Below are 26,750 nucleotides of genomic sequence, written 5' to 3' on the forward strand. Positions count from 1 at the left end.
TTGTCATTTTTACACCAGACATACAGTTGAGGTCAAGTTTTTTTTCCCATGTAGTTCTGACTTGAATAAGATATTTCATATAATGTTTACATACAGTCCACAAGAGAAAATAATAGTTGAATTTATTAAAATGACCATGTTCAAAAATGTACATTCTTAATGCTGTGTTGTTGCCTGGATGTTTTTTTAAGTGATAGTTGTTAAGGAGTCCCTTGTTTGTCCTAAAAATCCTTCAGGTCCCACAAATTCTTTGGTTTTCCAGCATTTTTGTGTATTTGAACCCTTTCTAACAATGACTGCATGATTTTTTAGATCTATCTTTTCACACTGAGGACAACTGAGGGACTCATACGCAACTATTACAGAAGGTTCAAACACTCACTGATGCTTCAGAAGAAAAAACGATGCATGAAGAGCTAGGGGTGAAAACTTTTTTAATTTGAAGATCAGGGTAAAAATGTAACTTATTTTGTCTGCTGGGAAACATGCCCATCCCCATTCTGTTCCAAAGTTTTCACCCCCGGGCTCTTAATGCATTCTTTTTCTTTCTGGAGCATCAGTGAATGTTTGAACCTTCTGTAATAGTTGCATATGAATCCCTCAATTGTCCTCAGTATGAAAAGATAGATTTTAAAAAAAACACACACACACACACACACACACACACACACACACACACACACACAAATGCTGTAAAACCAAAGAATTTGTGGGACCTGGAGGATTTTTCTGCGGAATAGTAGCCAGTTTAGGACAACCAAGGGACTCGTAAACAACTATCACTAAACCAAAAACACAGCTGTGGATCATTTAGGTAACAACACAGTATTAAGAATCAAGGGGATGTAAACCTTTGAACAAGGTACTTTTTATAAATTCAACTATTATTTTATCTTGTGGACTATATGTAAACATATGTTATGTGAAATATCTTACTCAGGTCAGTAGTGAATAAACAATAACATGCATTTTGTATGATTCCTCTTATTTTGGTAAAATAATTAACATTTCACAGATTCTGAAAAAACATTTGACCTTAACTGCATATATCGGTTAAAAATATCGGTTATCGGTCCACGTAATTTGTAATAATCGGTATCGGCATAATCCCCGAAAAACACATATCGGTTGACTGGTAGAACATGAACCATTCTATATATTGCTATAAAAAATATACCTTGTGTCACTATTAGGCTAAATGACATGGAAATTGTGTGTACCATATTTTTAAATCATTTACACTAAGTTTGGCCAGTACTCTAGCCTTCAGCATCACATTATCCTTCAGAAATCATTCCAATATGCCAATTTGTTGCTCAAGAAGCATTATTATTAATATCAGTGTGTAAAACAGTTGTGCTGACTGATTTTTTCAGGATTCTTTAAATAATAGAAAGTGCATTTGTACTTAATTTCTTTCAAAAAGAATTGGTATTGGAGTACCTGCTCCATTATTGCGGGTGTGATCTCTTGGTGGCCCATGCTTCGGCCAGGCCTGTTCTCCTTTATGCAAAATCCAGCCAGCTTTCAAGTCACTCTTTTCCCATGAGAACATGCCATGCTCGAAACTGCAGCGATGGGTAAAACCCTTTTTATCTAAACCCACATAAATCAAGATATAGTACAGTTCCTCATAATATGAGACTGTTTTGCAGACTTCATAGCAGTGCGTTTACAGCTAAAAAACAAAATGGCTCTGACAGAACCATATTTTTGATCATTTAAACAGACATCCCACTCCATCCAAATTTTCGAAAGCATTATATTTTATCCTGGCTCATGAATAACCCACAGTCATACCACAGAGCTCTTCATCCGTGCCATCACCGCAGTCATCTGTGTAGTCACAAACTCTGTTCGGCTCCACACACACTTTGTTGGAACATGTGAACATTCCCTCTTGACAAGATTCATGAGGCTCTGAAGAAGAAATAATGGATGATGGACTAATGTCTTGGCTTGACTAATGTCCATGGTTAAAGTTACAGCGCTTTGAGTGCTTTAAAATTAATTTATCAGTCTGAATAAGTTGTAACCTGCCTGGCAGAGTGCAGTTGAAAAAGGAGATGTCATCTATAGCAATGTCCCCGAGCTCACTGTAGGTTCTGGTAGCCTCGAAGAGGAGAGTGAAAACTTGATGTGTGCGACCCACACTCAACTCTGCCCGATGCCACTCATCTGCATGGTTACCAGACATCCACCACAATGGTGTCCTCCTTGGGCCCTCCTGGAGGAACACTTTCAGTTCCCCAATGCCTGGCAAAGACAAGATAATGTAGATAAACTGTTTGAACTACGGTGTAAATACTTAAGTATGGCCAGACGTACTGTAAAGTCTCATAATTTTACACTTAAAGACTTCTAGTTTTACCTTCTCCAAACATGTGGTAGTAGAATTCAAGCAGACACTCATTGCTGGCCTCTTTCATGGCAGGACTTTGTAAAGCAGCATAGCTGTTGTGCTCACCATGACTGGCTTCTACTGCCATGTACCAACCTAAAACAAGTACATGAGCCTATTTTTTTAATTATATGACACCGATATCATTCTGTTTTTATATAATGTACAGTGGAGATCAAAATAAGAGAACAATAAAATATTGTTAATCTTTATTGTTTAAAATTTGAAGGTATATTAGCTGTAGGTATACCACTTTTCTACTAACACGTTTGACAAAATATCCAAGGCATTTTAACAACAGCCTTTATCTTGTCGAAAACAATGATCAAAATTAGAGAACAGAAACCACCGTAGTACAAAAGAAGATTACAACTAAAATTTTGGAGGGTTACAGCTATTAGAAATTAGTAGGAAGTGTAGAGACCTTCGCTTTGAATGATTCATCACATCTGCGACTGCAGGATATCAATAGTTTCTCACACTGCACTGCTGTGATCTTGGTCCACACCTCTTCCACTCTCTTCCATAGTTTGGTAACTGAAGTGGCTTTCTTAGTAGAAAAGTTATAACTTTGTCGCCAAGGATTTTTCAGAGATTTTCAATCAGGCTTAGATCAGGAGTCAGGACTCTCTGTTCTTAGCTTTAAGGAACTGCTTTATCTGTTTTGCAGGTTGATAAGGAGATGCTTGCAGGGAAGGAACGGCATGTTACTGAAGGAGGTTTTGACAAACATTTGCATTCACCCTGCCATGTAGCTGTATAAGAGGCCCAACTCCTACTGTAGAAAACATCTGTGAAACCATGACACTTCCTCCTCTTCTTTCACTGACTTCTTTATGAACTTGGATTTCAGTCTTTCCCCAGTCTAATGCCGAACTAAATCTTTCCTATCAGACCCAAATAAATTAAACTTTCATCACCATGGACCAGTTCTCCTTATCCCACTCAACATGCTCCTCAGCAAAGCTGAGCTTAGCCTTTGATTCTTTCTGCTGATGAGAGGTTTGGTCACTGCAGAGTGCGCTTTCAGTCCGACTACTCTTAAACATGCTGAGGCAGATCTGTACCCTGTTCAGCAATAAACAGGCAAGCAATTCCAGCTGCAGTGCTGAACCGATTCCCCATTGAGGGTCTCTGCATTATTCCATCTATCTGTCTTACATGGACGACCAGCCTTTTTGGGAGACTTTAATTAATCAGTGTCATTGTAAACCTGCAACATTCGAGAAATCACAGATTTGGAATGACCAACTTTTCTTGCAGTGGCTGAAAGTGTCCCTTTGGCCTTTATCTGGACAACCTCCTGTCACAGGGTTTCATTCATCTTAAAGCATCCCACCATCTTGCAATCTCAGTGAAAATTGGAGGAAAGCTGCCAGTTAAATAGGGTTTGTCATATAACTAAGGAAATTAGCACCAGGTGCCAGATTAACACCAATATTTTGGAGGTGTCTGTAAGTATTCTCTAATTTTGATCAGATATTTTTTTTAAATATCTCATTAAAGTTTGTTATACTGTGCTTCAGAATACAATTCATTTATGAAATATGCTTAAAACTGTCTTTATACTCCTATTAGGATAACTTCAAATAGGACTAAGCAGTAGCCTCGAAATTTAGGAAATTGCAGGTTGTTCTCTAATTTTGATCCACTGTATTAGTTATGGTCATTCAGAATTTTTTATTCCAAAAAGATTTTACCCAGCTCTGTTCCAGTAGTGTGGTCAACTGATGGGCCAGTGTTGGCGGTGATTGTACCATTCTGGTCCCGCTCCCAAACAAACTGGCCAAAACTGATATCTCTCCATTCACATGTTCCTGTCTCAAAGTCGCAGCCAACAAACACTCCACTTTCCACACTGATATCTGAATGGAAATCAGTGAAAACAGTAAACAACCCTCAAACACTGCTTATTTTCCTGAGAGTCATACAAAAGAAAAGGCAGATTAGAAAGGCAGTTTACCTTTACATGGCCCATTTGTCAGTCTAATGTCATCCACAGCGATGTAGCCTTCACTGCCTGTTTGAGCCTCTATATGAATCTAATATTTAAGGTTTACATATGTTACATGGCATGATAACACAAGGATGTAATATAATGGCTGAAAGCTTTCCAAATAGATAGGTTTTCACACCTGAAAGGGTTTGGTCTCAGCTATAGTGACAGAGACATTTTTCCAGTTGCTCCCAGTGAACTGTTTTTCAAACAACAACTCTTGCTCTGTTGCACCTGAATCTAATAGCACTCTAAGGATCCCAGGGTCACTGGCAATAGAAAAGCACACCATAAAAATTTAATTAATCACAACTGAAAGTCCAACAGTGGAAGAGAGGGTGTCTTTAGCTGAAGCAAAAAAAAAAATAAAAAAATAAAATAAAAAAACAGATGGGAAAGCAAGAGCAGACCTTCCATTCATTTGGCACCAGAACTCAAAACAGGAATCACTGGTTGGCTGGATCATTTCTGAGATCAAAACAGAACTGCTTTTTTGGCCTGGCGTGTTTCTCTGAGATGGGCTCAAAAGAAATTTGCCTGAAAGAGAAACAGGAGAAAACAATGATCATCATGTGCTGTGTCTAATCTCATTTGACTTGTGAAAAAATGTTTGCAATATCAACAAACACAATAGATCAGGGAGGTCACACTGTTTTTTCCCCCCTCCATTGCTCACCATCTGCAGTGTACGTAGTATAATCGACCAAAGGACCTCTGTAGTGACCGTCTGCATGAATCCAGTCATGTCCATCTGTGATGCCATTAGCAATGTTGACCCATGTACACATTCCTGACTCAAAATCACAACTTCCTTTTGGGGAACATGCTCCAGTTTTAACTGAGACATCATCCAGCAGAACAAATGACTCAGAGTTTGCACTGACCTCTGCTCGGAATGCAACCTATGTGTGAAAGCAAAATCATGATTCAGAAAAAAAAAATGCATAACACACGGTTTACTTTTTCTGTAAGTAAGGAGATTAAATTCAGGAACTGCATATTATAAACACATTATGAAAATAATACAGTAACACTTCACAATAAGATTCATTAGTTAACATGAACTTAGAATGAACAATACTTCTACAGTATTTATTAACCTTAATGTTAATTTTAGTTTTTACTAATGCATTATTAAAATCACAAGTAGTTTTTTTTAAACATTAGTTAATACACTGTAAACTAACATGAACAACAAACAGCTGTATTTTTATTAACTAACATTAACAAAGATGAATAAATAGTGAAATATAGTGTTGTTCATTGTTTGTTCATGTTAGGTGATAAATTATCTAATGTTAACAAATTACCTTATTGTAAAGTGTTACCAAAAAGCAAATAAAAGATATCAAAGGAAGGAGAGATTAAATCAAGCAAAGAAAAAATGTATGACCCTTTATGACCAGAAATAATTTAGCCAAAAATAAGAACAGAAGAAAAGCAGTGATTAATAATTCAGACCAGGTCTGTGAACCAAATCAGCTGACAATCTGATTCAATGATTAATTCACAAATTGCTACTTAGCTAATGTGGATATCGAAATGAACAGTGAAATGCAACTTAAATAGATAGTCTTTCCAAAATTCACCCAAATTCTATCATGATGTACTCAACTTCTTGTCATTCCAAACCATATGACTTCCTTTCTTCTGTGAACAGTTTTGGTTTATATTGCCTTCCACTGCTTTTCAATACAATGGAAGTCAAAAGGAACCAAAACAGTTTGGTCACCAACATTCCAAAGAAGAAAGATTTTCTTTTGTGTTCACAGAATAAAAAAAAAAATCATATAGGTTTAGAATGATGCTGTCACAGGGAGTCAGACTGAGACGTGCGGATCCATTTGCAGCATTTATTGAGAATCGTCAACATGCAGGAATAATCACCAGAAAACAGGAACAACGTAGGTAATCCGGGAAACAGTTCAATAGACAGGCAATGGTCGCAATGGCAGGTAGCAGGAATCGTCAACGGGGTACACAGTCCAGAGTCATACACAGAGAATCCAACACAGAGATAAACGCTTAGAATTACGACCATAGGAACAATAAGACTTCGCAGAGTGGCTGTGTGTGTGTGAAGCTTAAATGCATGTGGGTAAATGTGAAACAGGTGTGTGCAGCAATCAGTTCAGTGGGAAACAAGGAGCAGCTGTGTGCAGTGATTGGTGCAGTGGCTTATGGGGATTGCAGTCCAGAATGTGTGTGCAAGAGTTCATGATGAGAAGACAGACCAGATACATGACAGAGCCCCTCCCCAAGGAGCGGCTTCCAGACGCTCTAACCACATAATACAACCTGGAGGGTGGTGGAGCGGAGGCGGAACAGGGGGAGGGATGGAGGGCCAGGTCCATGTAGGGGTACTGGAACCACGAACTGAGGCGGAGCCGACGGAGGGAGAAGCCATGGCGGAGGAAGGGTTGGCTCCTGCATGGGGCTGACCGACGGAGGTGGAGCCGGTGGAGCCCGAGGCGGAACCGGAGAGTCGATGGTCCTAGGTGACACCGAGGATCCGGAGGGCCAAGGCGGAGCCCAAGGCTCTGGCGACCCCGGCGGAGATGGAGGTCCGGAGGTACGCAGCGGAGCCGGAGTGACAGAGGATCGAGGCTGTGCCCACGGGAGGGAGGAGGTCCACAGAGCCGGCAGGACGGAGTGACGAGGCGCAGCCGGAGGAGTAGAGTCCAGAGGCGAAGGTGGGGCGACGACTGACCGGGGCGGAGCCGGAGAGACGATGGAGCCCGGAGGAGCTGGTGGGCCGACGGCCGACAACGGAGACGAGGGAGCACAGAGCAGGGGTGGAGCCGCAGGGTCGGAGGGCCGAGGTGGAGTCCAGGACTCTGAGACTGGAGGTGATGGTGAGGGATCCCTCAGTCTGGACACCGATGAAGACTGGCAGTCCCATGGCAAGTCCTCTGCACTGAAGGTGGGATGTGGGTGAGCAGAGGGACTGTCAGGAGACAGAGGTGGCGGAACTGGAGCAGCAGGGAGGGTGGGTGGGAACAGTCCATGCATGAGCTCCGTGACCAGAACCGGGCAGACAGGAATCTCAGGACGACTGGATGGAACCAGCGGAGTCTCTGGAAGGCTGGGCGGAACCAGCGGAGGCTCTGGAAGGCAGGGCTGAACCCGCGGAGTCTCTGGAAGGCAGGGCTGAACCCGCGGAGTCTCTGGAAGGCTGGGCGGAACCAGCGGAGTCTCTGGAAGGCTGGGCGGAACCAGCGGAGTCTCTGGAAGGCTGGGCGGAACCAGCGGAGTCTCTGGAAGGCTGGGCTGAACCAGCGGAGTCTCTGGAAGGCAGGGCTGAACCAGCGGAGTCTCTGGAAGGCTGGGCTGAACCAGCGGAGTCTCTGGAAGGCTGGGCGGAACCAGCGGAGGCTCTGGAAGGCTGGGCTCTGGACGACGCTCTTGTGAAGCAGGCTCTGGACGACGCTCTTGAGGAGCGGGCTCTGGAGAACTGGACGACCCCAGCGGAGATTCAGGAGGGCTGGGCGTCTCCAGCGGAGACTCTGGAAGAGCAGGCTCTGAGCGAGCGGTCACTGGAGGGCGCTCTGGTGGCGCAGTCACTGGAGGGCGCTCTGGCGGCGGAGACTCTGATTTGACGGTAGCCATCTTAGGTGCAGACTCAGTTTTGGCGGCCATCTTGTGAAGGGGCTCTGGGCTAGCAGACATCTTGTGAGGAGACACAAGAAGGACGACCATCTTGTGAACAGGCTCTGGAGGGGCTGCCATACCCACAGTAAACCGAGATTTACAATGTGACATGACGAAGGTGATGAATTGTGAAAGAGTCCAACTGGGGTCCTCTTCAGGTAAGTTGAAACTGACTTCTGGGTCGAGTCCACTCCAGAAACACTCCTTCAGCATAGTATCATCACACGGTGCCAGATGGCTATATCTGACAAACTCCCTCACAAAATACTCGATGGGTCGGCCGTCTTGAAATAAACTGCAGAGCACACTTACTGGGTCGATCAAACTTCCTGCTAGATCCATTTTTGGTCGGTGTTCTGCTGACGAATAAAGCCGCTGGATCCTTGTAGCGGCGAAGTCTTCTGTCACAGGGAGTCAGACTGAGACGTGCGGATCCATTTGCAGCATTTATTGAGAATTGTCAACATGCAGGAATAATCACCAGAAAACAGGAACAACGTAGGTAATCCGGGAAACAGTTCAATAGACAGGCAATGGTCGCAATGGCAGGTAGCAGGAATCGTCAACGGGGTACACAGTCCAGAGTCATACACAGAGAATCCAACACAGAGATAAACGCTTAGAATTACGACCATAGGAACAATAAGACTTCGCAGAGTGGCTGTGTGTGTGTGAAGCTTAAATGCATGTGGGTAAATGTGAAACAGGTGTGTGCAGCAATCAGTTCAGTGGGAAACAAGGAGCAGCTGTGTGCAGTGATTGGTGCAGTGGCTTATGGGGATTGCAGTCCAGAATGTGTGTGCAAGAGTTCATGATGAGAAGACAGACCAGATACATGACAGATGCGAAGCTGAGTAAATCATGACAGAAATTTAATTTGGAACTATCCTTTTATTAAGGTATTAAGACTGTGTGTGGGACTTTTTAAGACTGTGTGCGTGGGGGGAGGGGGGTTATTTCGATGATATCAAATGGTTGCACTTGGTGATCTACTGGCACTACCTGTTGCTATTTTTATTATAACACAACTCCACAATACAACAATAAAATACTGATACAATGACCATAGCTACTGAAAGAACTTAAGGTGGCAATGGATATAAGTGTAGGCTTAAACCAAATACGATACCATCGATTTTTCCCCACAAGGAGGATAAATGCCCCCGGATATCGAGTGTAATCCACGCTGAGAAACTCCTTCATTTGCTGCGACGGTATGACAAGTGTCAACACTTACATCCTGACAGAATGGCATCTAGCATTTCTTGTCTGTGCCGTTTATAAGCTCTTTCAGTAGCTGTGGTCTACTAAAAGCCTCAAAGGCATCAGGGCTAAAGTGGAGAGAACAAAAACGCTGGTCTTCAGTAAGTTTTATTCTTCCACAGGCATCCCATTCTTTCTCCTCTTTTTATTACTATAAAGCAGACTTACATTGTTCCCCTTGTTGCCCTTCGACTGAAAACAGCATTGTATCAGAATTTTATTTTCCAAGCTGTGTTTCAGTAAAAATAGCAAAAGGTAGCACCTTTTTTCCCAAAAAGACAAAGTCATACAAGTTTGATAACAATATGAGGATGAGTAAATAATGACAGAATTTTCATTTTACAAGCAAATACATATTAGAAAATGGAAAAACTCACTCTGAATTCAGAGGGGGACGACACAGTGATTTCTGCCACCTCCCAACCATTAGAAGATGCTCCAGAAAGAGACCAGAGAGCTGGACCCAGCTCCCCATTTAGATGAACATGTACTGAGAGTGAATCACCCGAGCTTGCAGACAACCAATACCTACAAACAGGCTTTATCAAAACATCATACTGAACATTCTATAACTGACTGATGAGGCTGAGACAGAGCTTAACTACAAATTTGCCCCATAATTGACATTAGATTTTAGAAACTATCATACCAGAACTGCACACAGGATTCTGTAGATGGGCTATACTCTGGTGTTAGAAGATTTGAGACCTCTGGTTTCTCAAGTTTGGCCCCAAGCACAGCCATTGAATGGCCTGTCATGTGACATAAATACACGAAATTGATCATTTCATGACAAAAAAAAATAATTTACAACAAAAAAGATTGTTTACACACCAAGTTCAGTTCTGTATGTATGGTCTGGATGGCCACTGCTGCCGTCCACACAGTGCCAGATAGAGCTGTCAGTCACATCAGTCTCAAAGCCACAAAGCGAAGGAGACTCAAATCCGCATGGGTCTTTGGGAGAAACATCACACAGGAGGACATTAAAATCTGAGAATGTCTTGTAATTAGATAAGGCGCTTGAATGCTTTGACTCACTGTGTTCAGCACAAGCTCCAGCAGTCACTCTGAGGTCATCAATGGCTATGAAGCCGCTGCCTCCTGTTGTTCTGTTTACTGAGAACTTCACCTGTACAAGGTGATAATCATGCTCTACTTGTGTTTGGTTGGTAAATATGTATAACTGTGGATTGAGATTTAGACAGTATGTTAGGAGGCCTTTCTTACTTGTTCAATGTCTGCAGTACTAATGGAGACTTGTGCATTCAGCCACTCAGAGGTCTGGGTGCCTCTTCTTGTCCATGTGACTGTTTCCATTGTTTTCTGAAACCAACAGCATGTTTTTAGATGATGAAAATAACATTTTGTCATGTTTTACAACCGACACATTCAAGGCCCAGAAAGGTAGTAAGGTACAGACTGACACAGAAGAGAAGAACTGTTAAATAAAGTTGCTATTTTTGCACACAAAAAGTATTTTCGTAGCTTCATAACATTACAGTTAAACCATTGATGTTCTTACTACCTTTCTGGCCCTTGAATGTGGTAGTGGTGTTGCTGTTTATGCAGGTTCAGAAAGCTATCAGATTTATTCAAAAATATCTTAATTTGTGTTCCAAAGATGAATGAAGGATGAATGAAGGTCCTACAGGTTTGGAACGACATGAGGGAGAGTAATTAATGACCGGATTTTAATTTTTGGGTGAACTATCCCTTTAAGACTTATAAGCAATGACAGCAATGAGACATTCCCTATTGAACGTACCGTCTCAACAAGCAGATTCAAGTTTCCAAGAGATGCTCCTAACATGTAGTACCAGAATCCAATACAGACATCAGTGCTCTGAATTATCATTGGCGTTGAAATGACAGCTGTCTCACTGGTTTCATGTTCTCCAGACATATTTACAAAAAGATAAAACCCTGCAAGAGAAAAGATCAAGATGTATAACAAAAAATTACAGACAGATCTGCTCTTTCCACTAAAGCATGAAATAATGAATCTCACCATTCTTGTTTTTTAAAGTGTGGTCATATAAAGGTCCTAGCAGTGGTTCATTCACTTGTCCACCCATCTGATGGGACCAATCAAATCCATCATCGGTCTCCTGGACCCAGTCACACAGTCCTACAAGCAAACATATGGAATATTTATCAAACAGCTCATAATAATCACACATATAGACTTTTATATGTATTAAACATTTATGTTTTGCTCATTCATCTCTTACCTTCCTCAAAGTTGCAGTCCATTGAGGAGGCAGGTGGAGAGGTGGGCTCAGTTGTGGGTGCAGGTGTTGTTGGGATAAGATCAGAGCAGCGTGTATTCCTCCTGATATAGATGTCATCCAAAGCAATGACTCCATAGTCTAAGTATCTACGCACAGCCTCAAAAACAATCTGCAAACATTGAAGTTTAAAGGATTAATTCACTTCCAGAATAAAAATGTCCTGATAATTTACTCACCCCCGTGTCATCCAAAATGTTCATTTTGGATTTCTTTCTTTCTTCAGTCAAAAAGAAATTAAGGATTTTTCTCCATATAATAGAGGATCAGTGTGCTGAAGGTTCAAATTGCAGTTTTAATGCAGCTTTAAAGGGCTCTACACAATCTCTGCCGAGAAATAAGATCTTATCTAGCGAAACGATTGTTCATTTTCTAAAATAAATAAATAAATAGTCTAATTTTAACCACAAATGCTCATTTTGCACTAGCTCTGGAATGCATGTCTGCATTTTCAAGCATTACGTAATCACGTGTTGTTAGATCTTCGCCTTTGTACTTCGGTTCCAAAAGGTAGGGTAGAATGAAAAAATCTGCAAAGACTTTCTTTGCACTTTACACGTTCGCTTTAAAAACACTCGTTACTTTTTTTTTTAGAAAATGACTGATCGTTTCACTTCACAAGTCCCTTATTCCTCGGCTAAGAGCATGTAGAGCCCTTTGAAGCTTCATTGAAACTGCAATTTGGACCTTCAATCCACTGATCCCCATTGAAGTCCACTATATGGAGAAATATCCTGGAATGTTTCCTCAAAAACCTTAATTTTCTGAGAATAGAAAGACATTAACATTTTGGATGACATGGGGGTGAGTAAAATATCAGGACATTTTTATTATGGAAATGAACTAATCCTGTCAGTGAACTACTGTCCAGTATCTGACCGTGTAACATGCTTTTGAGCATCAGATTCTCACCTGGTGTCGTTCAGATGATTTGTAGTCTATAGTGAGATTATGCCACACATTCTGCTGATTACCGGTACGATTCCACAGACACCGCAGAGAACCGGACTCATTTACATAAACTGATAGTCTGAGCTTGTCTACAACAAAAAACAAAAAACAAAATATACAATAGAAGAAAAATCTTGATTTTAATACTGCATCATTTCATCAGCCGCTGTTACTTAAAATCCATAATATATCAAAGTCAAAAACCCATGTAAAACTCTCTATGGAAATGCTCACCGCTGCCCCACATATACATGTGGTACCAGAACTCCAAACAGCCTTGAGGTTCAGGCTCCATCACTTCACTCTCAAGATGAGCAATCTTATCTACTCCAGCATTTGTCTCAAAAGCCATGTAGTGCCCTGGATAGAAGAGAACCAGTGGATGTCAGAACATAGTAGTAGCTGGTTCACCTAGTTAGACCTGGTTTATGATTGTAGCATATCAAACATGACAGCCCTTTGACACTTTTGTACTCTCCTGTGCTGCACATGTGCCCATGTGCGTGATTCCAAGAGTCAATAATTGCATAGGAGCATTATACTGATACATTCAGCATTAAGTAACGTGTTGATCTTTACCCATGGCAGTGTTGGTGGTGTGGTCAACCTCAGGAGCAAATGAACTAGCACTGGTTCCAGAGGTCCAGCTCCAGTCAATACTGGAGGTATTGACATGAGTATTCAACCATCCACATGTGTCCATCTCAAAATCGCAAAACCCTGAAGAACATAATGTGCACTGCTTCATTTAGATGGTATAAGAGTCACATAGTTGTCAATAGTTTTGTGAGGTGAATAGACATTAAATGCATGGTTCCCCCCAAAAATAAAATTCTGTCACTTTCATTCATCTTCGAAACAAAAATTCAGAGATCTTATCTGACCTGCATAGACAACAATGTAATTACCATATTTAAGGCCCAGAAAGGTAGTAAGGACATCATTAAAATAATTAATGTGACATCAATGGTTCATCCCTTATGTTATGAAGCTAAGAAAATACTTTTGTTTTGCATAAATAAAACAAAAATTATAACTTTACTCAACAATTTCTTCTCTTCTGTGTCAGTCTTCAACTATGTTGTCCTTACTACCTTTCTGGACCATGATCATGTCAGTTGTATTGCTGTCTATGCAGGGTCAGAAAGCTATTGGATTTCATCAATAATATCTTAATTTGTGTTCCACAGATGAAAGAAAGCCTTACAGGTTTTGAACGAGATGAGGGTGAGTAACTAATGACAGAATTGTCATTTTTTGGATGAAATACCCCTTTGATGAATCACTTTACTGCTTTAAAAAATGAAGCGATGAAATAATAATAATCTTGTGATGTTGAAAGTCAAAGACTTACCGTGAGGTGGGCAAGGGTCATTTAGGATTGTTAGGTCATCAATAGCAATATCATGATTCTCCTTATCTCCAACCACTGCTTCAAATATGATCTGTTAACCAAGGAGAAAACCAGAGGCTGAGACTTGACTAGATTAAAGTAAACATTTGTTTATGTGCAGAATTCAAGAGGCCAGAATAATTACACCACTGTCTCAATTGACAGATATTCAAAAGTACAGTATGCATTCTGGCTAAATTAAAAAAATGGCCTGAAGAAAAGACTACAGTGATTTTTAAGGTCACTTGTTTAATAAAAGGTTATAAATTACATAGCCACCTCCACACCACTGCAAATGCAGGTCAGATTTATTGGCCAATAAACATTATTGGGAAATTAGTGCTTCATATCATATCAAATTATTTACATTGTTCTTTAATGCTCCAGGTTAATTTTTTTCAGGTATTGACAGTGAGACTGTAATTCTCATACAGTATATCATACTGTACTTCATGACTCTTTAAAAGAGACTATTAACAGGATGGCGATATGAACAGACACTCCTCACATTTATATTGAATGTGCTATTAAAACCAAGCAAAGAACATAATCAGAAGCTCTGCCATCTAGTCACTAGTTCCCATTTTAGCATTTTACAAAGGGAAGAGTACTTAAACAAGTATTAAAAAATAAATATTTAAAGGAATAGCTTGGGTCGGCTACTCTCGTGAACGCCCATCAAACACTGAAACAAAAGAGAAGTTGTTGAATAGAGTCATTATTTTTGTTTTCTTTGCACACAAAGAGTATTCTCATAGCTTTATAACACTACAATTGAACCACTGATGTCACAGGCACTATTTTAACAATGCCCTTACTACCTTTTTAGGCCTTAAATGTGTCAGTAGTATTGCTGTCTACGCAGGGTCAGAAAGCTCACGGATTTTATCAAAAATATCTTCATTTGTGTTCTGAAGATGAACAAAGGTCTTCAGGTTTAAAATGACATGAGGGTGAGTAATTAATGACAGATAATCATTTTGGGTAAACTAACTTTAAATAAAATAAATAATTAGCCTACTCTCTTTATTGTAATCACCCATAGACTCTTTTACTCCTGGAATAAATTATGCATGTCTGGGTGCTAATAATGCATTTTTACAATGGAATTTTGTGTTACATTCACGCTGCAGTTAGTTAGTCAGTCCCAGTCTCTGGGTCCAGATGATAACATATTGATAACATACTGTAACATTACTCTCACCTTATATGGGCTGTAAGGACTTATGACCGTTGCTCTGCCATGTCTCCAGTGCACTCCCTGATCTCCACTTGCACTCCACACTAGCATTTGAGATCTGGCACTGTGCAGCTCCTGGACATAGATGTTAAGAGAACCCACGTCTCTTCCATTCATGTGATACCAGAACATCAAACACTCTCCGTGCTCAGAGGTTGGCTGATTGACATCCGTCATTATGCTGCCTCTGCTGGCTTTGGGGTGCTTCCACAGCTGTGCACTCAGGTAAAAGCCTGTGGATGAAAACAATAGGAATTATTATCCCATTTCCACTATTACTATGCTGTAGCTAAAGTGGATATTCGGACCCTTGTCGGTCTCTAAAGTGTGGTCCAATGCAGGGCTGGGAGTGCCAGTGGCCAGTTCTCCATTGGTTCGGATCCAGGTAAAATCAGTTGTAGGATCAGGCTTCAGACCACACAGAGAGCCTTGGAAGGTGCATTCCCGCTCAGCCGGACAGGAACCATTTATACTGCTTGACACCTGCACGTCATCTATGGCGATGTAGCCATCTGTGCCTTCCAGGATGCCCTCAAATATAAACTATTGGATGCAAAGCATGTGAACACACATGTACATATATATCCATGCACAGGTACACTGTGTGTGATTCGGTACCTGAATTGGTTCTTCACTGTCTGCGAAACTGAGGTCCACAAAACGCCACTTGTTGCCTTGAGTTCCTGTCCTCATCCATATAAGCGTCTGATTTCCATTAGCATGTTTGGTGATGAATTTGAGAGAGCCTTCAACAATCACAGAAACCAATGATTATCATAACTGTAATATGACTGTATCACATGTAAATAATAATAACATGCTATTACCTAAATATTTGCTTGGTTAGTCCATCATTGACAAATTAAAGTACAAACAATAAGTATTATAAACATGAAATCAAAACTGACCCTATATACATTTTCTTAATGCATGTTTCTGGTGTTATTATGCATAATTTGTTGATGCATGAAAAACATGTTTTTTTTTTTTCTTTGAAGTTTCTTTCATGAAACATCCACTTTACACAATCCAATCAATTCCTGATGGATAAATCCAGTTCCTGGTCTACACTTCCTTCATCAAAAGGCATGATGAGAGATGCCATCTTAACTTACCAATGCTTCCACCGTAGATCATATACCAGAAGCTGACACATTTGGCCTGCTGTGGAAAGCTGATTAGTCTGGCTGTCTCAGGTGGTCCGGAGTACCTTTGAGTTATGTACATGAAATAGCCTGCACAAAATAAAAATATTAGTTTACTTTAAAGTGAGATTAATGTTTTCAGAAAGTTAACATTTTACAAGTAGTGTGCTTTATAAATTATTTTAAAAAGACAATCTCCTTTCAACCCATAAAACCAACGATCATGCTATGAACTATACAGATGAGATGAAGTTACAGAAACAAACACTAAATCAGGCAAAATAATGTAATTCAGCGAAAAACAGTACAAATCATTTTATATAGTTTACTGTTTGAATGTTTAAGGTCAGTAATTGTTTTTATTTTTTAGAAAAATAAATAAATACTTGAATTTACCGGTAATGCGCCAACTGATCGAAAGTAAAATTAAAGACATTTATAATGTACAAAAGACGTCTTTTTCAAATAAAGTCTATCCTTTTGAATGTTTTTATTCATCAAAGTAACCTGAAAAGATCTATTATGACATTCACTTTGTAAACACTGAGTCTGTACTTGCGCCTACATCACGCATGAGTGATTATGTAATACGGTGGAGCTAGTGCAAGACAAGCATTTGTGGTTAAAAAGTAAATCAATTTGTATTTTTCTTAGAAAATTACCAGTTGTTTCATTAGATAAGACCATTATTTTTTGGTAGGGATTGTGTAGAGCCCTTTAAAGCTAAATTGAAACTGCAATTCGTAAGTTTAAACCACTGCAAACCATTGAAGTCCACTATATGGAGAAAATCCTGGAATGGTGTCACTGAAGAAAGTAAGACATGACCATCTTGGATGACATGGGGGTGAGCAAATTATCAGGAAATGTTTATTCTGGAAGTGAACTAATCCTTTAATGCAGCTTTGATGATTGTACGAGATTTCTTTGAGTCCCTAAACAGTTTGAAAGGTAGTGTACTGTTTATATATGTAAATATATATCTACCAGAACCAGTAGTGTGATCATGAGTAGGTCCCTGATAATCAAATGGAGGGTTCTGTGCATCTTCTCTTTTCCATTGGAGTTTAGTTGATTGGTCGTGGTACCAGGAACACGTGTCGTTCTCAAAGTCACAGCTGAGCTGGTCTGAACCTGCAGGAATGTCTCCCTCTGCACAGTCTGTCAGTGTAATGTCATCCAGCATGATATCCTGATTTCCATAGTATACAGGTTCCACCAAAAAGGAAAGCTGTGGTTTTGAAATTGAATAAGCAAAACATTGAACATTAACAAATGAAGAACAGTGTATGCAAATAAATCTGTAATGCTTTTCCAGTTAGAGTGTCCAAAAAATATAAGTGCATTACCTTCGAGCCCAAAGGACGATTACCGATTAACAAACAAGCATTTTCCCAACCGTTAGTCTGGCCCTTTCTAATTGACCATAACTCTACAGGTGAAGTTTTCATGATCAATCTCAGGGAGAAGAAGGAAGCGCTATTCACACCATCATGGAGATGATACCAAAAGCTGAAATATAAAGTCACAAAGCTGACTAAACATAAATTATACAAATAATAATATAATTCAAACTGTATATACAGAAAAACATGCAGTAAAGCCTTGACTTAAAATGACAAGTGTATGCTGCTTCTGCACCTTAACTTGCATCCAAGTGCAGTGGCCTGGAAAAGTGTGTACTCCAAAAATGCTTCTGACCAAATACCTGGATCTTCACCTTCTACATGCATAACTCCACCTATAAATAACAGTCTAAATATAAAAACTTTCTCTGGCATCATATGAAGCCCATTCATTGTCCTAGTCAAACAGCTTACCCCAGGGTGATCCTGTGGTGTGGTCCACACCAGGGATAGCACTGATGTTTGCCATCTCCCGTCGCCATTTAAACTCATCATTACTGGAGTTGTGCCATCCACATGCATGTTCCTCAAAGTCACAGGAGCCTGTGAGGAAGGATTTTTCTTATATTGTGAATTTAGTATTGTATTGTAAAGCTATATAATTTCCCTTTTGCAATACCACAGAACAGTATCACAGTTATACACACTATAGTTCTATCGTTTTAACATTACTACATGACAAAGACTGTGTGATTAGCAAGGAAAAACATAATTTGATGAGAATAAGAGTGAAAGATATAATACAGTAACTACCACAGAACTCTTCATCTGATCCATCTGCACAGTTGGGGTGGAAATCGCACACTTGCTCCATGGAAATACATACTTCCGAATCAACACACTGGAACTGTCCATCAGGACAGGAGGCCAAGCCCATTGAAACTGCTTATGAAATCCAAAATGCATAGTGGTGAAAATAAAAGAAAGCAAATTGTGCATTCTGCATTTTTAGAATTCTATTGCTTTCAAATGTAGTGTGGTATAAAGTGTAAGATAAATTTTATGCACACACGTGAACTTTTAGATGCACATACTCATTCTTTATTATCACAAGTCATCAAAAGCAAGAAATAACTTATAATAGCATAAAAAATTTACAGTGACCTTTGCCCTGATATCACATCTTGCCATTTTTTCAATCTCAACGCTATGCTATCTGGGATATTCCAAGTACAGTTGAGGTCAAAAGTTTCAGAATCTGTAAAATATTAGTTATTTTACCAAAATAAGAGGGATTATACAAAATACATGTTATTGTGTATTACTGACCTGAATAAAATATTTTACATAAAGTATGTTTTTTATAGTCCACAAGAGAAAAGAATAGTTGAATTTATAAAAATTACCCCATTCAAAAGTTTACATCCCTTTTTACAGATTCTTAATACTCTGTTGTCCACAGCTGTGTTTTTTATTTAGTAATAGTTGTTCATGAATCCCTGAGCAGTTAAACTGCATGCTGTTCTTTAAAAAAAACCTCAAAAAAGTTACAAATATTTTGTTTTCCAGCATTTTTGTGTATTTGAACCTTTTCCAACAATGACTGTATGATTTTGAGATCCACCTTTTTACACGGAGGACAACTGAGGGACTCAGCAACTATTACAGAAGTGTCAAATGCTCACTGATGCTTCAGAAGCTGGGTTTTTTTTACAGATGTAAACTTTTGACCTTAACTGTATCCTGATCCAGTTCCTTTATGCATTGAGACATTTTAAATTACTCTCAAATAGGTGTATCCAAATTTTTTGACTGGAACCTTATAATATTAAGGAAAGAATTTAATAAAACCACACATTTTGCATGCAAAACAATTGGTCCGATAAAAATGAACACCTATTTATTTTATCATAATTGATATAAAAAGAAAACATCTGGCCTCACCTAGCAGCAGCAGAAACAGTCCTCTCATTTTGAAGAGAACGTAGATTCTCAATGAGCTACTGTTTCTCCAAATGTCCCTTGCCAATGCACGATGGAACAAGTTGCTGAGGCTAGAGATCATTCCTTATCTAGATCATTTGCAATCAGTGTGTTTTAAAGTTCAGCGGACCCAACAACCTCAAATATAACTTTTTACCTGCTTGCTTTTTATTACTTCCTGAGGTCAGATAAAAAAAAGCATACTGTACAGCAGTATTACAGCTGTTGAAAATCAAAAATCTGTTGATCCTTATTGTTTCCTTTGAGTACTCACTTAGTGAAAATATCCTTAATTTATGCTATACGTATATGCTGAAGTATCTAATATTTCAGAAAGTATGATACATTCTGTAAAGCAAACATGAGTTAAATTTGTTAAAATGGTAATAAAAGCAGCCTTTCTAAGACTTGCATAACTTTGAATACTGTCATACTCCATGACATTATGACATTATGGTCTAAGTGCAAGATCTGAGTGAACTTATCTTTTCATTGGGGGGGAAAAAATATCTATAATCATGTGCTAAAAGGTTAAAAGGTTAAAAGGCTTTATTTAAGTCATGCAAGATTAAGTAGCACTAAATAAACTAAATACAAGTAAAAAAGCTCAGAAAAGGTTTATCAGAACAGGCACAAAAATACGCCTGGTTTGGATCCCTGTAAAGCACAATGTTCTCCACAGACATTATAGAGGTATTGAGCAAGCAGCATTAGATACTTGGAAATCTCACCCCAGTAACGTATCTGGAGGGAAACTAGTTCCAGGAAACAATAAATTAAATGAATCTTTTAACATAACTAATTGAAACCTTTTAACCAGTCTTAAGCTCCATGGCACGTCAAAGGCACAGTTTAGGTGTTATTAGAGTTTAGGTGACTCTAATACATAGCTTCTCCTGGTATTGTGTTCAAAATAGTGGTGGGCCGTTATCGGCATTAACGTGCTGCGTTAACGTGAGACTCTTATTGGGCGATAAAAAAAATATCGCCGTTAATCTATTCTCAATGTTGGGTTGGGAGCTGGGTCTAAACTACGTAAGCTATGATGACTTTCACCTTGATATTTTAGCGCGGATGACGTATACCTAGTCGAATTGCACTGTAGGGGGTGAGAAAGAGTCTTCAACTTCTGTGAAATTACCACATCGAATGAGACGTGCAAACATGGATGCAGTTATGAAGCCGCTTCAGGGCAGGTTCGTGCGTTGCTAGACCCTTTTTACTGGGGCACGTGCCCCAGTGAAGATCTGCTGTGCCCCAGTAAAATCTCAAGTTTGAGTTATAATTTACTTTGATAATCCCGAAATAAAGACATTAAACTATATGCAACAACTGAATTGACGCTTCTAAAAGCAACGCAGTTTAATCGAAGACTATGCACGCAGAAATCCATGCCCGTGCGCGTCTGTGTATTTAACGGCAACGCGCACGTCGTGCAGCCTTTTGCGCAGAAGTACTTGGTTACACCAGTTTGTATAGGTAATTATGTTGTAAATGCAATTGTCAAGTAGTTTGTGATGCATTTTGGAAACAGGAGATGAGCGCCTGGTCTAATGCGCCACCTGACTTGAGAAACCCGTTCTCAAAGACTTACTTTTAGTCATTATTAAGTAGCACACATATTCTAAAAATGCCTTCAGCAGAATTCAAATTAGCCATTTTAATCTAGATTAATCTAGATTAATCCCAATATTTAATCTAGATTAAAAAAAATAATCTATGCCCACCCCTAGTTCAAAATAATACCAGTGTGTCTAAAAAAGTGAGTAAAGTACACACAAATACATTGGGAACACTGCAAATTCTATTCAAAATCAAAACAAAGTAAAATTAATCAAATTTGTCTTTACTTTACTGAAAATGAAAAAAAAAAAATTAGTCTTGTTGGTCTGGAACCAAGATGCTGCTCATTACTGGTGTGTTTAGGGTCGTTGTCTTGCTGAAACACCCATTTCAAGGGCATTTCCTCTTCAGCATAAGGCAACATGACCTTTTTGAGTATTTTGATGTACTCAAACTGATCCACGATCCCTGGAATGTGATAAATAGACCCAGCACCATAGTATGAGAATTAACGATGCTTGCACCACTATGCTTCACTGTCTTCACAGTGTACTGTGGCTTGAATTCAGTGTTTGGGGGTCACCTGACAAACTGTCTGTGGACCCTATACACAACTTTTTATTTTGTGGACTGCTTTCATCAGTCCACAAAATATTGTGCCATTTCTCTTTAGGCCAGTCAATGTGTTCTTTGGCAAATTGTACCTCTTCAGCACCCGTCATTATTTCAACAATGGGACTTTTCAGAGGGTTTCATGCAGATAGCTTGGCTTCACATAGGCGTCTTCTAATTGTTACAGAACTCACAGGTAAATTAAGACTTTCTTTGATCCCCCGGAGGTGATCCACTGGGTGAGTCTTTGCCATTTTGGCTATTCTTCGATCTAATCAAATGGTAGCTTTTAATCCTCTTCCACACCTTTCTGGTTTTGGTTGCCATTTTAAAGCATTTGATGTCATTTTAGCTGAGCATCATTTTCTGCACTTCTTAATATGTTTTGTCCTCTCTTATCAGTTTTTTTCACAGGATGATTTACCTCTCTAATTGAACTCCACATTGGTATTATTTTGAACATGCCCTTTTCAATTAATGATTCAGTTAGACGGAATCAGCAGCATGCATATGTTGGGTCTGTTAGTTTTCTCTTACTCTAGTACACCTCCTTGTAAAGTTTTTGCCATGAAGAAATATCATTTCTACCAAACACAGTGACAGACAATGCTATTATTTTGAACACAACTGCACATATACATATACAAAGCACAGGGAAAAAGAAGAAACTCATGACAACTAGTGATGGCTTACAATTTCTAAATTGTAAGAACAAGACTAGTTTCATTGCTGTCAAATTCAAATATAAAATAAAACAAAATAAAATATAAAAAATAAAATAATACAAAATAAATAAATAGTTATTTTCTATAAGTGAATGTAAAGGTAGTTTATAAACTATGAAAGGAAGCTATTTTATAGGGAAAGTTGATGTCCTGTAGTGGGACATTATTCTCCATTAAGAAACAATAGAAATATAGCATATTAAAACTATTGTAAACCGTTTTATTTTTACTTGATAATTATTGTTATACATGCAAATTTATGACTATATTAATGAAATAAAACAAACACAAACTGAACTAGTGAAGACGAAAAAGGTGATATAAAATAGGTAAAAACACTACACGTTGCAATGTACTTCTTTAATCATGCATAACTTACTTAGATTCTGGAATCCAATTCAGTTGCATTTCAGAGTTTGCATTTCTCTTTTCAAGTTTCTAATTCTGATTTTTTCTAATAACAAATTGAGCAACGGTGAGGTGACACTACCCGTAGTTGACATTGTGCAATATACACTGTGTTACACACAGACCATCAATGCCAGTAGGCAGGCAGGTTCCCCACTTCTTCTCTTACTCACTGTCCTCTGAGTCTCCCCACCCTGCAAACTCAGCACAGAGTATATAAAAACAGATGCGGTTGGAATCACTGTTGGAAGCGAGAGACGGAAATGAATGATTATGTAACACAAGACAAAAAAGGAAGTGAAATTTGCTTTCCTTCATCAAACTTCCTTATATTTCATGAGTCAACTCCACAAATCCAAACACATGGAACCACCAAGGCTGACTATCAATTTGACCTGTGAGGTGATTAGAAAAAACTGCAAAGATGGCAAAAAAGACAGAACTGTTACTAAGAAAACCACTTGTGTAAACTGAATATTGAAAATTGTTATAATTAAAAACCTTCACTTTCTAAAACAAAAAAATGAAACCAAGATACTATGAGTTTTTAGGACTTTAAAACTAGATAGATAGATATTTTTCTATCTATATTTTCTATTTCTATTTTGTAATATGGAATTGTTGCTGGGCTTTGGGATGAGCTCAGCCTCTCAAATAAAGGAAACATACAGTGGTGGCCAAAATTATTAGAACACTAGTATTTTTAGCAGCTAAAAATGTTTTTAAGTCAGTTATTTCTATCTTTTGCTGTAATGTGTCAGTGAGAACTATCAATTTACATTTCCAAACATTTACTTTTCCATTAATTGTAACAATCCAGTGAGATTTATGTTTACACAAGGAGTCTGACAAAATCCAGTTCTCCACACAGCAATCTGATCTCATCACCATCCAGTCTGTCTGGAATGACCTTAAGAAACAGAACAAACTGAGACAGACTAAATCCAGAAGAACTGTGGAAATGTCTCCAAGATCCTTCAAGAAACCTACCTGCGAAGCTACAAGACTGTTAAATGTTTTTGGCACTTGTGTAAAAATGCTTTAAAATGAGGATGCTGTCAAAAATAATGTCATAAATAGATTTTCTTTATTAATTAACTCATATTAAATAAATGAAATCAACATTTGGTGCGGTGTTGGGGGACCCCATTTTTGAAAACCTGGCAACCCTGATTTGTTGTGACCATCCTTTGCATTTAAAGCAGCTTTTTTTTAAACCATTTTTTTAGCTGGTAAAAATACTAGTGTTCTAATAATTTTGGTTACCACTGTGCATTCGCAAGCAGAGAGCTGTTCTGGGAGTCCAGCCCCACCAACCACACCTGAGGTGCATATAGAATGCATATACAGCTCTTGCATCCAGAAACTTTTGTGTCAGGGTAAAATTATGGCAATAACCATGATGATATTCTTTATGATGGTCATTATATATTCATTCATTATCAAAGCACATTTGGACTGAGATTATTTAGGCAATAACACTTGCAATTACACTGTAAAATCCACTAGGCCTGAGATAATAACAACCCCCTTGCTGCAAAAAAACATAAACTTTTAACCATTAAAACCATTATAAAAAGAGTTTCCTTTTGTGTGTTTTGGGACATGTTCCATTAGGATTTAGTGGTTTTAGCAAGCCACCAAAAGAAAGCGACCAATTACCAGTAGAGAGCAACAGGCACCATTACAGTTTCCACTAAAACCAGTGCAATTCCCATTATAACCAGTAAAACCATTACAAATGCTGTGATGGTTTTAATTGTTTTTTTTTGTTTGTTTTCAGCAGGGCCATGATTATATTATATGATTGAGAGTTTATTTTTAAACATTTAAATAATTTACGTATCCGACAAAGTCTGACAGTTTGGTTGTGCATTAATTTTGTAATTTTGGGTTGTGCATTTCGAGGAAAAAACACTGAAGGTCATTGCACACTGAGTCTGAAATTTTAGTGTGCGTTTTTTTGTATTCGTAATCCTAAAAATGTGTCATGCACAGAAACCATGGACACTGACTGATGTATTAATTCATCCGTTGCAAAAAAAAAGGCCGATACTAAATAGAATGATTTAGTTGTCCACTCTCTTCTTAAAAAGAGAAAAAGATATAGAGAGGAATGAGAGAATACTTATGTGCACCTCCTTATTTCTGAGCTGTGGGATTATCCTGAGTGATTCAAAGTTTACTTCAGGATGTCAGTAAACTTTGATGCTTTTCTAGCATTACTGGAGCCACATATTATAAAGAAGACCACTTATTTCTGTGACCTTCACAGTGCTTTGTTGTGCTTTGCGAGACGTGATTGACATAACGTAAAAATCACGTAAAATTCGGACTTCACGATTTTTTCAATGACCTTCACTTTCAAGGCTCGCTTATTGTTTCGGACAAAATGAGCTTTTGTTTGCAAAAAAAAAAAAAAAATTTTTTTGAGGTTTTGAATGAGGTTGGAGTCTAAACTAAACTTTTGAAATAAAAAACGAGTACGGCAAAATACTGATAAGAAACACCACAAAACAATTAATGTTACACATTGCGATAATGTCTGATTCATGACCACCTTACTCTTAATGAGTTGTTTAGAAAGATTTACAACTTAAGTTACTGTTTTGAATCAGAGAAGATACTTCTTTCAATCCATCATAGGGTAGTCATACTTTTATAAGCAGACTTAATACCAGTAAGTCTGCAGGATATGCAGTACACATGCATACAGTCAATGGCATCATGATACATTAGCGTAAGTTCCTGTTGTTACAGTTCTTGCGGTTCTACTCTCAGAATTGACGGCAAACATGTTGTTTGGCATTGAGACAAGCTCACACCCTCAATGGTTTCTACTTTTACTTAGGTTCTGCATTAGAAACAGAGATTAAGAACCCATGTAGACATGAAAAACAAAATCTAAATTTGGGAAAATCTAAATTTTTTTAATGTTTAATGTTAAAAGTTTGTTTGTGACATATTCCTTTAAAAATACCATGTGATTTATTCTGCCATAAAATGCAAAAGATTCTTTTTTAAAGTTTTACGTATTGCTTAAGTGTTCCATCTCACTATGTTTTCTTCTATAAATTAATATCTTTGTGTCTGAGATCCTTTTGTGGATGTAGCAGATCAGGGTCAGAAATTAACTTTTCCATTAAGGGGCAATATTTGCTCCCTGAAATAATTTCCAGGGGCATTTTTACATTTGCAAGGGCAATTTTTATAATCACCTTATTGTTATAATCAACATACTGTGTTGTTTTTAATGTCAAATTTACTTAATTACTTTAATCAATATTTTAAACTGTTGTCAATAACAATAAATGACATGTAAAAAAAACAAACAAACATAGGGATGCAATATTATGACAAAAATCATTATTGTAGATTATTGTTCTTTATATTGTAATAACGGTTATTAATATCGATATAGAAAACAATATAAAACGTTTTTGTTTTGTTTTGGGCACATCACATTTTCAGAGACAAACGTCTATGACCTTAGCCTCTAGCACAAGTTATGCTAAAACTCCTGTTATAATCACTGAAACTACGAAATCAATGTTATTTACGTCGTATCCTCACTGTGTTATTTATGAGGGAATTCGCGAGCGTGCGCACTCAACACAGCGCTGACTAATCTAAGCTCCTCTGATTGGCCAACGCATTCCTAAGTTTAACAGAAACGCGTCTGATTGGTTATAAGGCTCAACACTGCACAAAACAGCACGTAAAAACAATCTGATGCAGTGTGTGAGCGAATCTAAATCACTGTAATTCTGCGAATTGAGTCT

The 26,750-nt window shown here is 38.5% G+C and overlaps 1 protein-coding gene across 1 annotated transcript in view; it reads right to left on the reverse strand.

The window, feature by feature from the left end:
• Positions 1-18,615, reverse strand: part of LOC141345022 (MAM and LDL-receptor class A domain-containing protein 2) — a 35,451-nt gene extending 16,836 nt beyond the window's left edge. The window contains exons 1-30 of the mRNA XM_073849918.1: positions 18,491-18,615; positions 18,152-18,280; positions 17,973-18,072; positions 17,681-17,843; positions 17,319-17,562; positions 16,302-16,421; positions 15,805-15,932; positions 15,495-15,729; positions 15,151-15,419; positions 13,908-13,998; positions 13,133-13,273; positions 12,788-12,913; positions 12,515-12,642; positions 11,546-11,714; positions 11,323-11,442; positions 11,080-11,237; positions 10,542-10,637; positions 10,353-10,443; positions 10,146-10,268; positions 9,961-10,063; positions 9,689-9,839; positions 5,074-5,299; positions 4,808-4,934; positions 4,537-4,666; positions 4,365-4,443; positions 4,102-4,266; positions 2,372-2,497; positions 2,041-2,256; positions 1,801-1,920; positions 1,444-1,596 (exon numbers count right to left, since the gene is read on the reverse strand). Of these exons, the coding sequence (XP_073706019.1) occupies positions 1,444-1,596; positions 1,801-1,920; positions 2,041-2,256; positions 2,372-2,497; positions 4,102-4,266; positions 4,365-4,443; positions 4,537-4,666; positions 4,808-4,934; positions 5,074-5,299; positions 9,689-9,839; positions 9,961-10,063; positions 10,146-10,268; positions 10,353-10,443; positions 10,542-10,637; positions 11,080-11,237; positions 11,323-11,442; positions 11,546-11,714; positions 12,515-12,642; positions 12,788-12,913; positions 13,133-13,273; positions 13,908-13,998; positions 15,151-15,419; positions 15,495-15,729; positions 15,805-15,932; positions 16,302-16,421; positions 17,319-17,562; positions 17,681-17,843; positions 17,973-18,072; positions 18,152-18,280; positions 18,491-18,614 (4,351 nt within the window). The 5' untranslated portion in view covers position 18,615. The remainder of the gene's footprint in view (positions 1-1,443; positions 1,597-1,800; positions 1,921-2,040; positions 2,257-2,371; positions 2,498-4,101; positions 4,267-4,364; positions 4,444-4,536; positions 4,667-4,807; positions 4,935-5,073; positions 5,300-9,688; positions 9,840-9,960; positions 10,064-10,145; positions 10,269-10,352; positions 10,444-10,541; positions 10,638-11,079; positions 11,238-11,322; positions 11,443-11,545; positions 11,715-12,514; positions 12,643-12,787; positions 12,914-13,132; positions 13,274-13,907; positions 13,999-15,150; positions 15,420-15,494; positions 15,730-15,804; positions 15,933-16,301; positions 16,422-17,318; positions 17,563-17,680; positions 17,844-17,972; positions 18,073-18,151; positions 18,281-18,490) is intronic.
• Between the last annotated feature and the right edge of the window lie 8,135 nt (positions 18,616-26,750).

Source organism: Garra rufa, chromosome 10 (assembly GCF_049309525.1).
Source record: "Garra rufa chromosome 10, GarRuf1.0, whole genome shotgun sequence".
Lineage (NCBI taxonomy): Eukaryota > Metazoa > Chordata > Actinopteri > Cypriniformes > Cyprinidae > Garra > Garra rufa.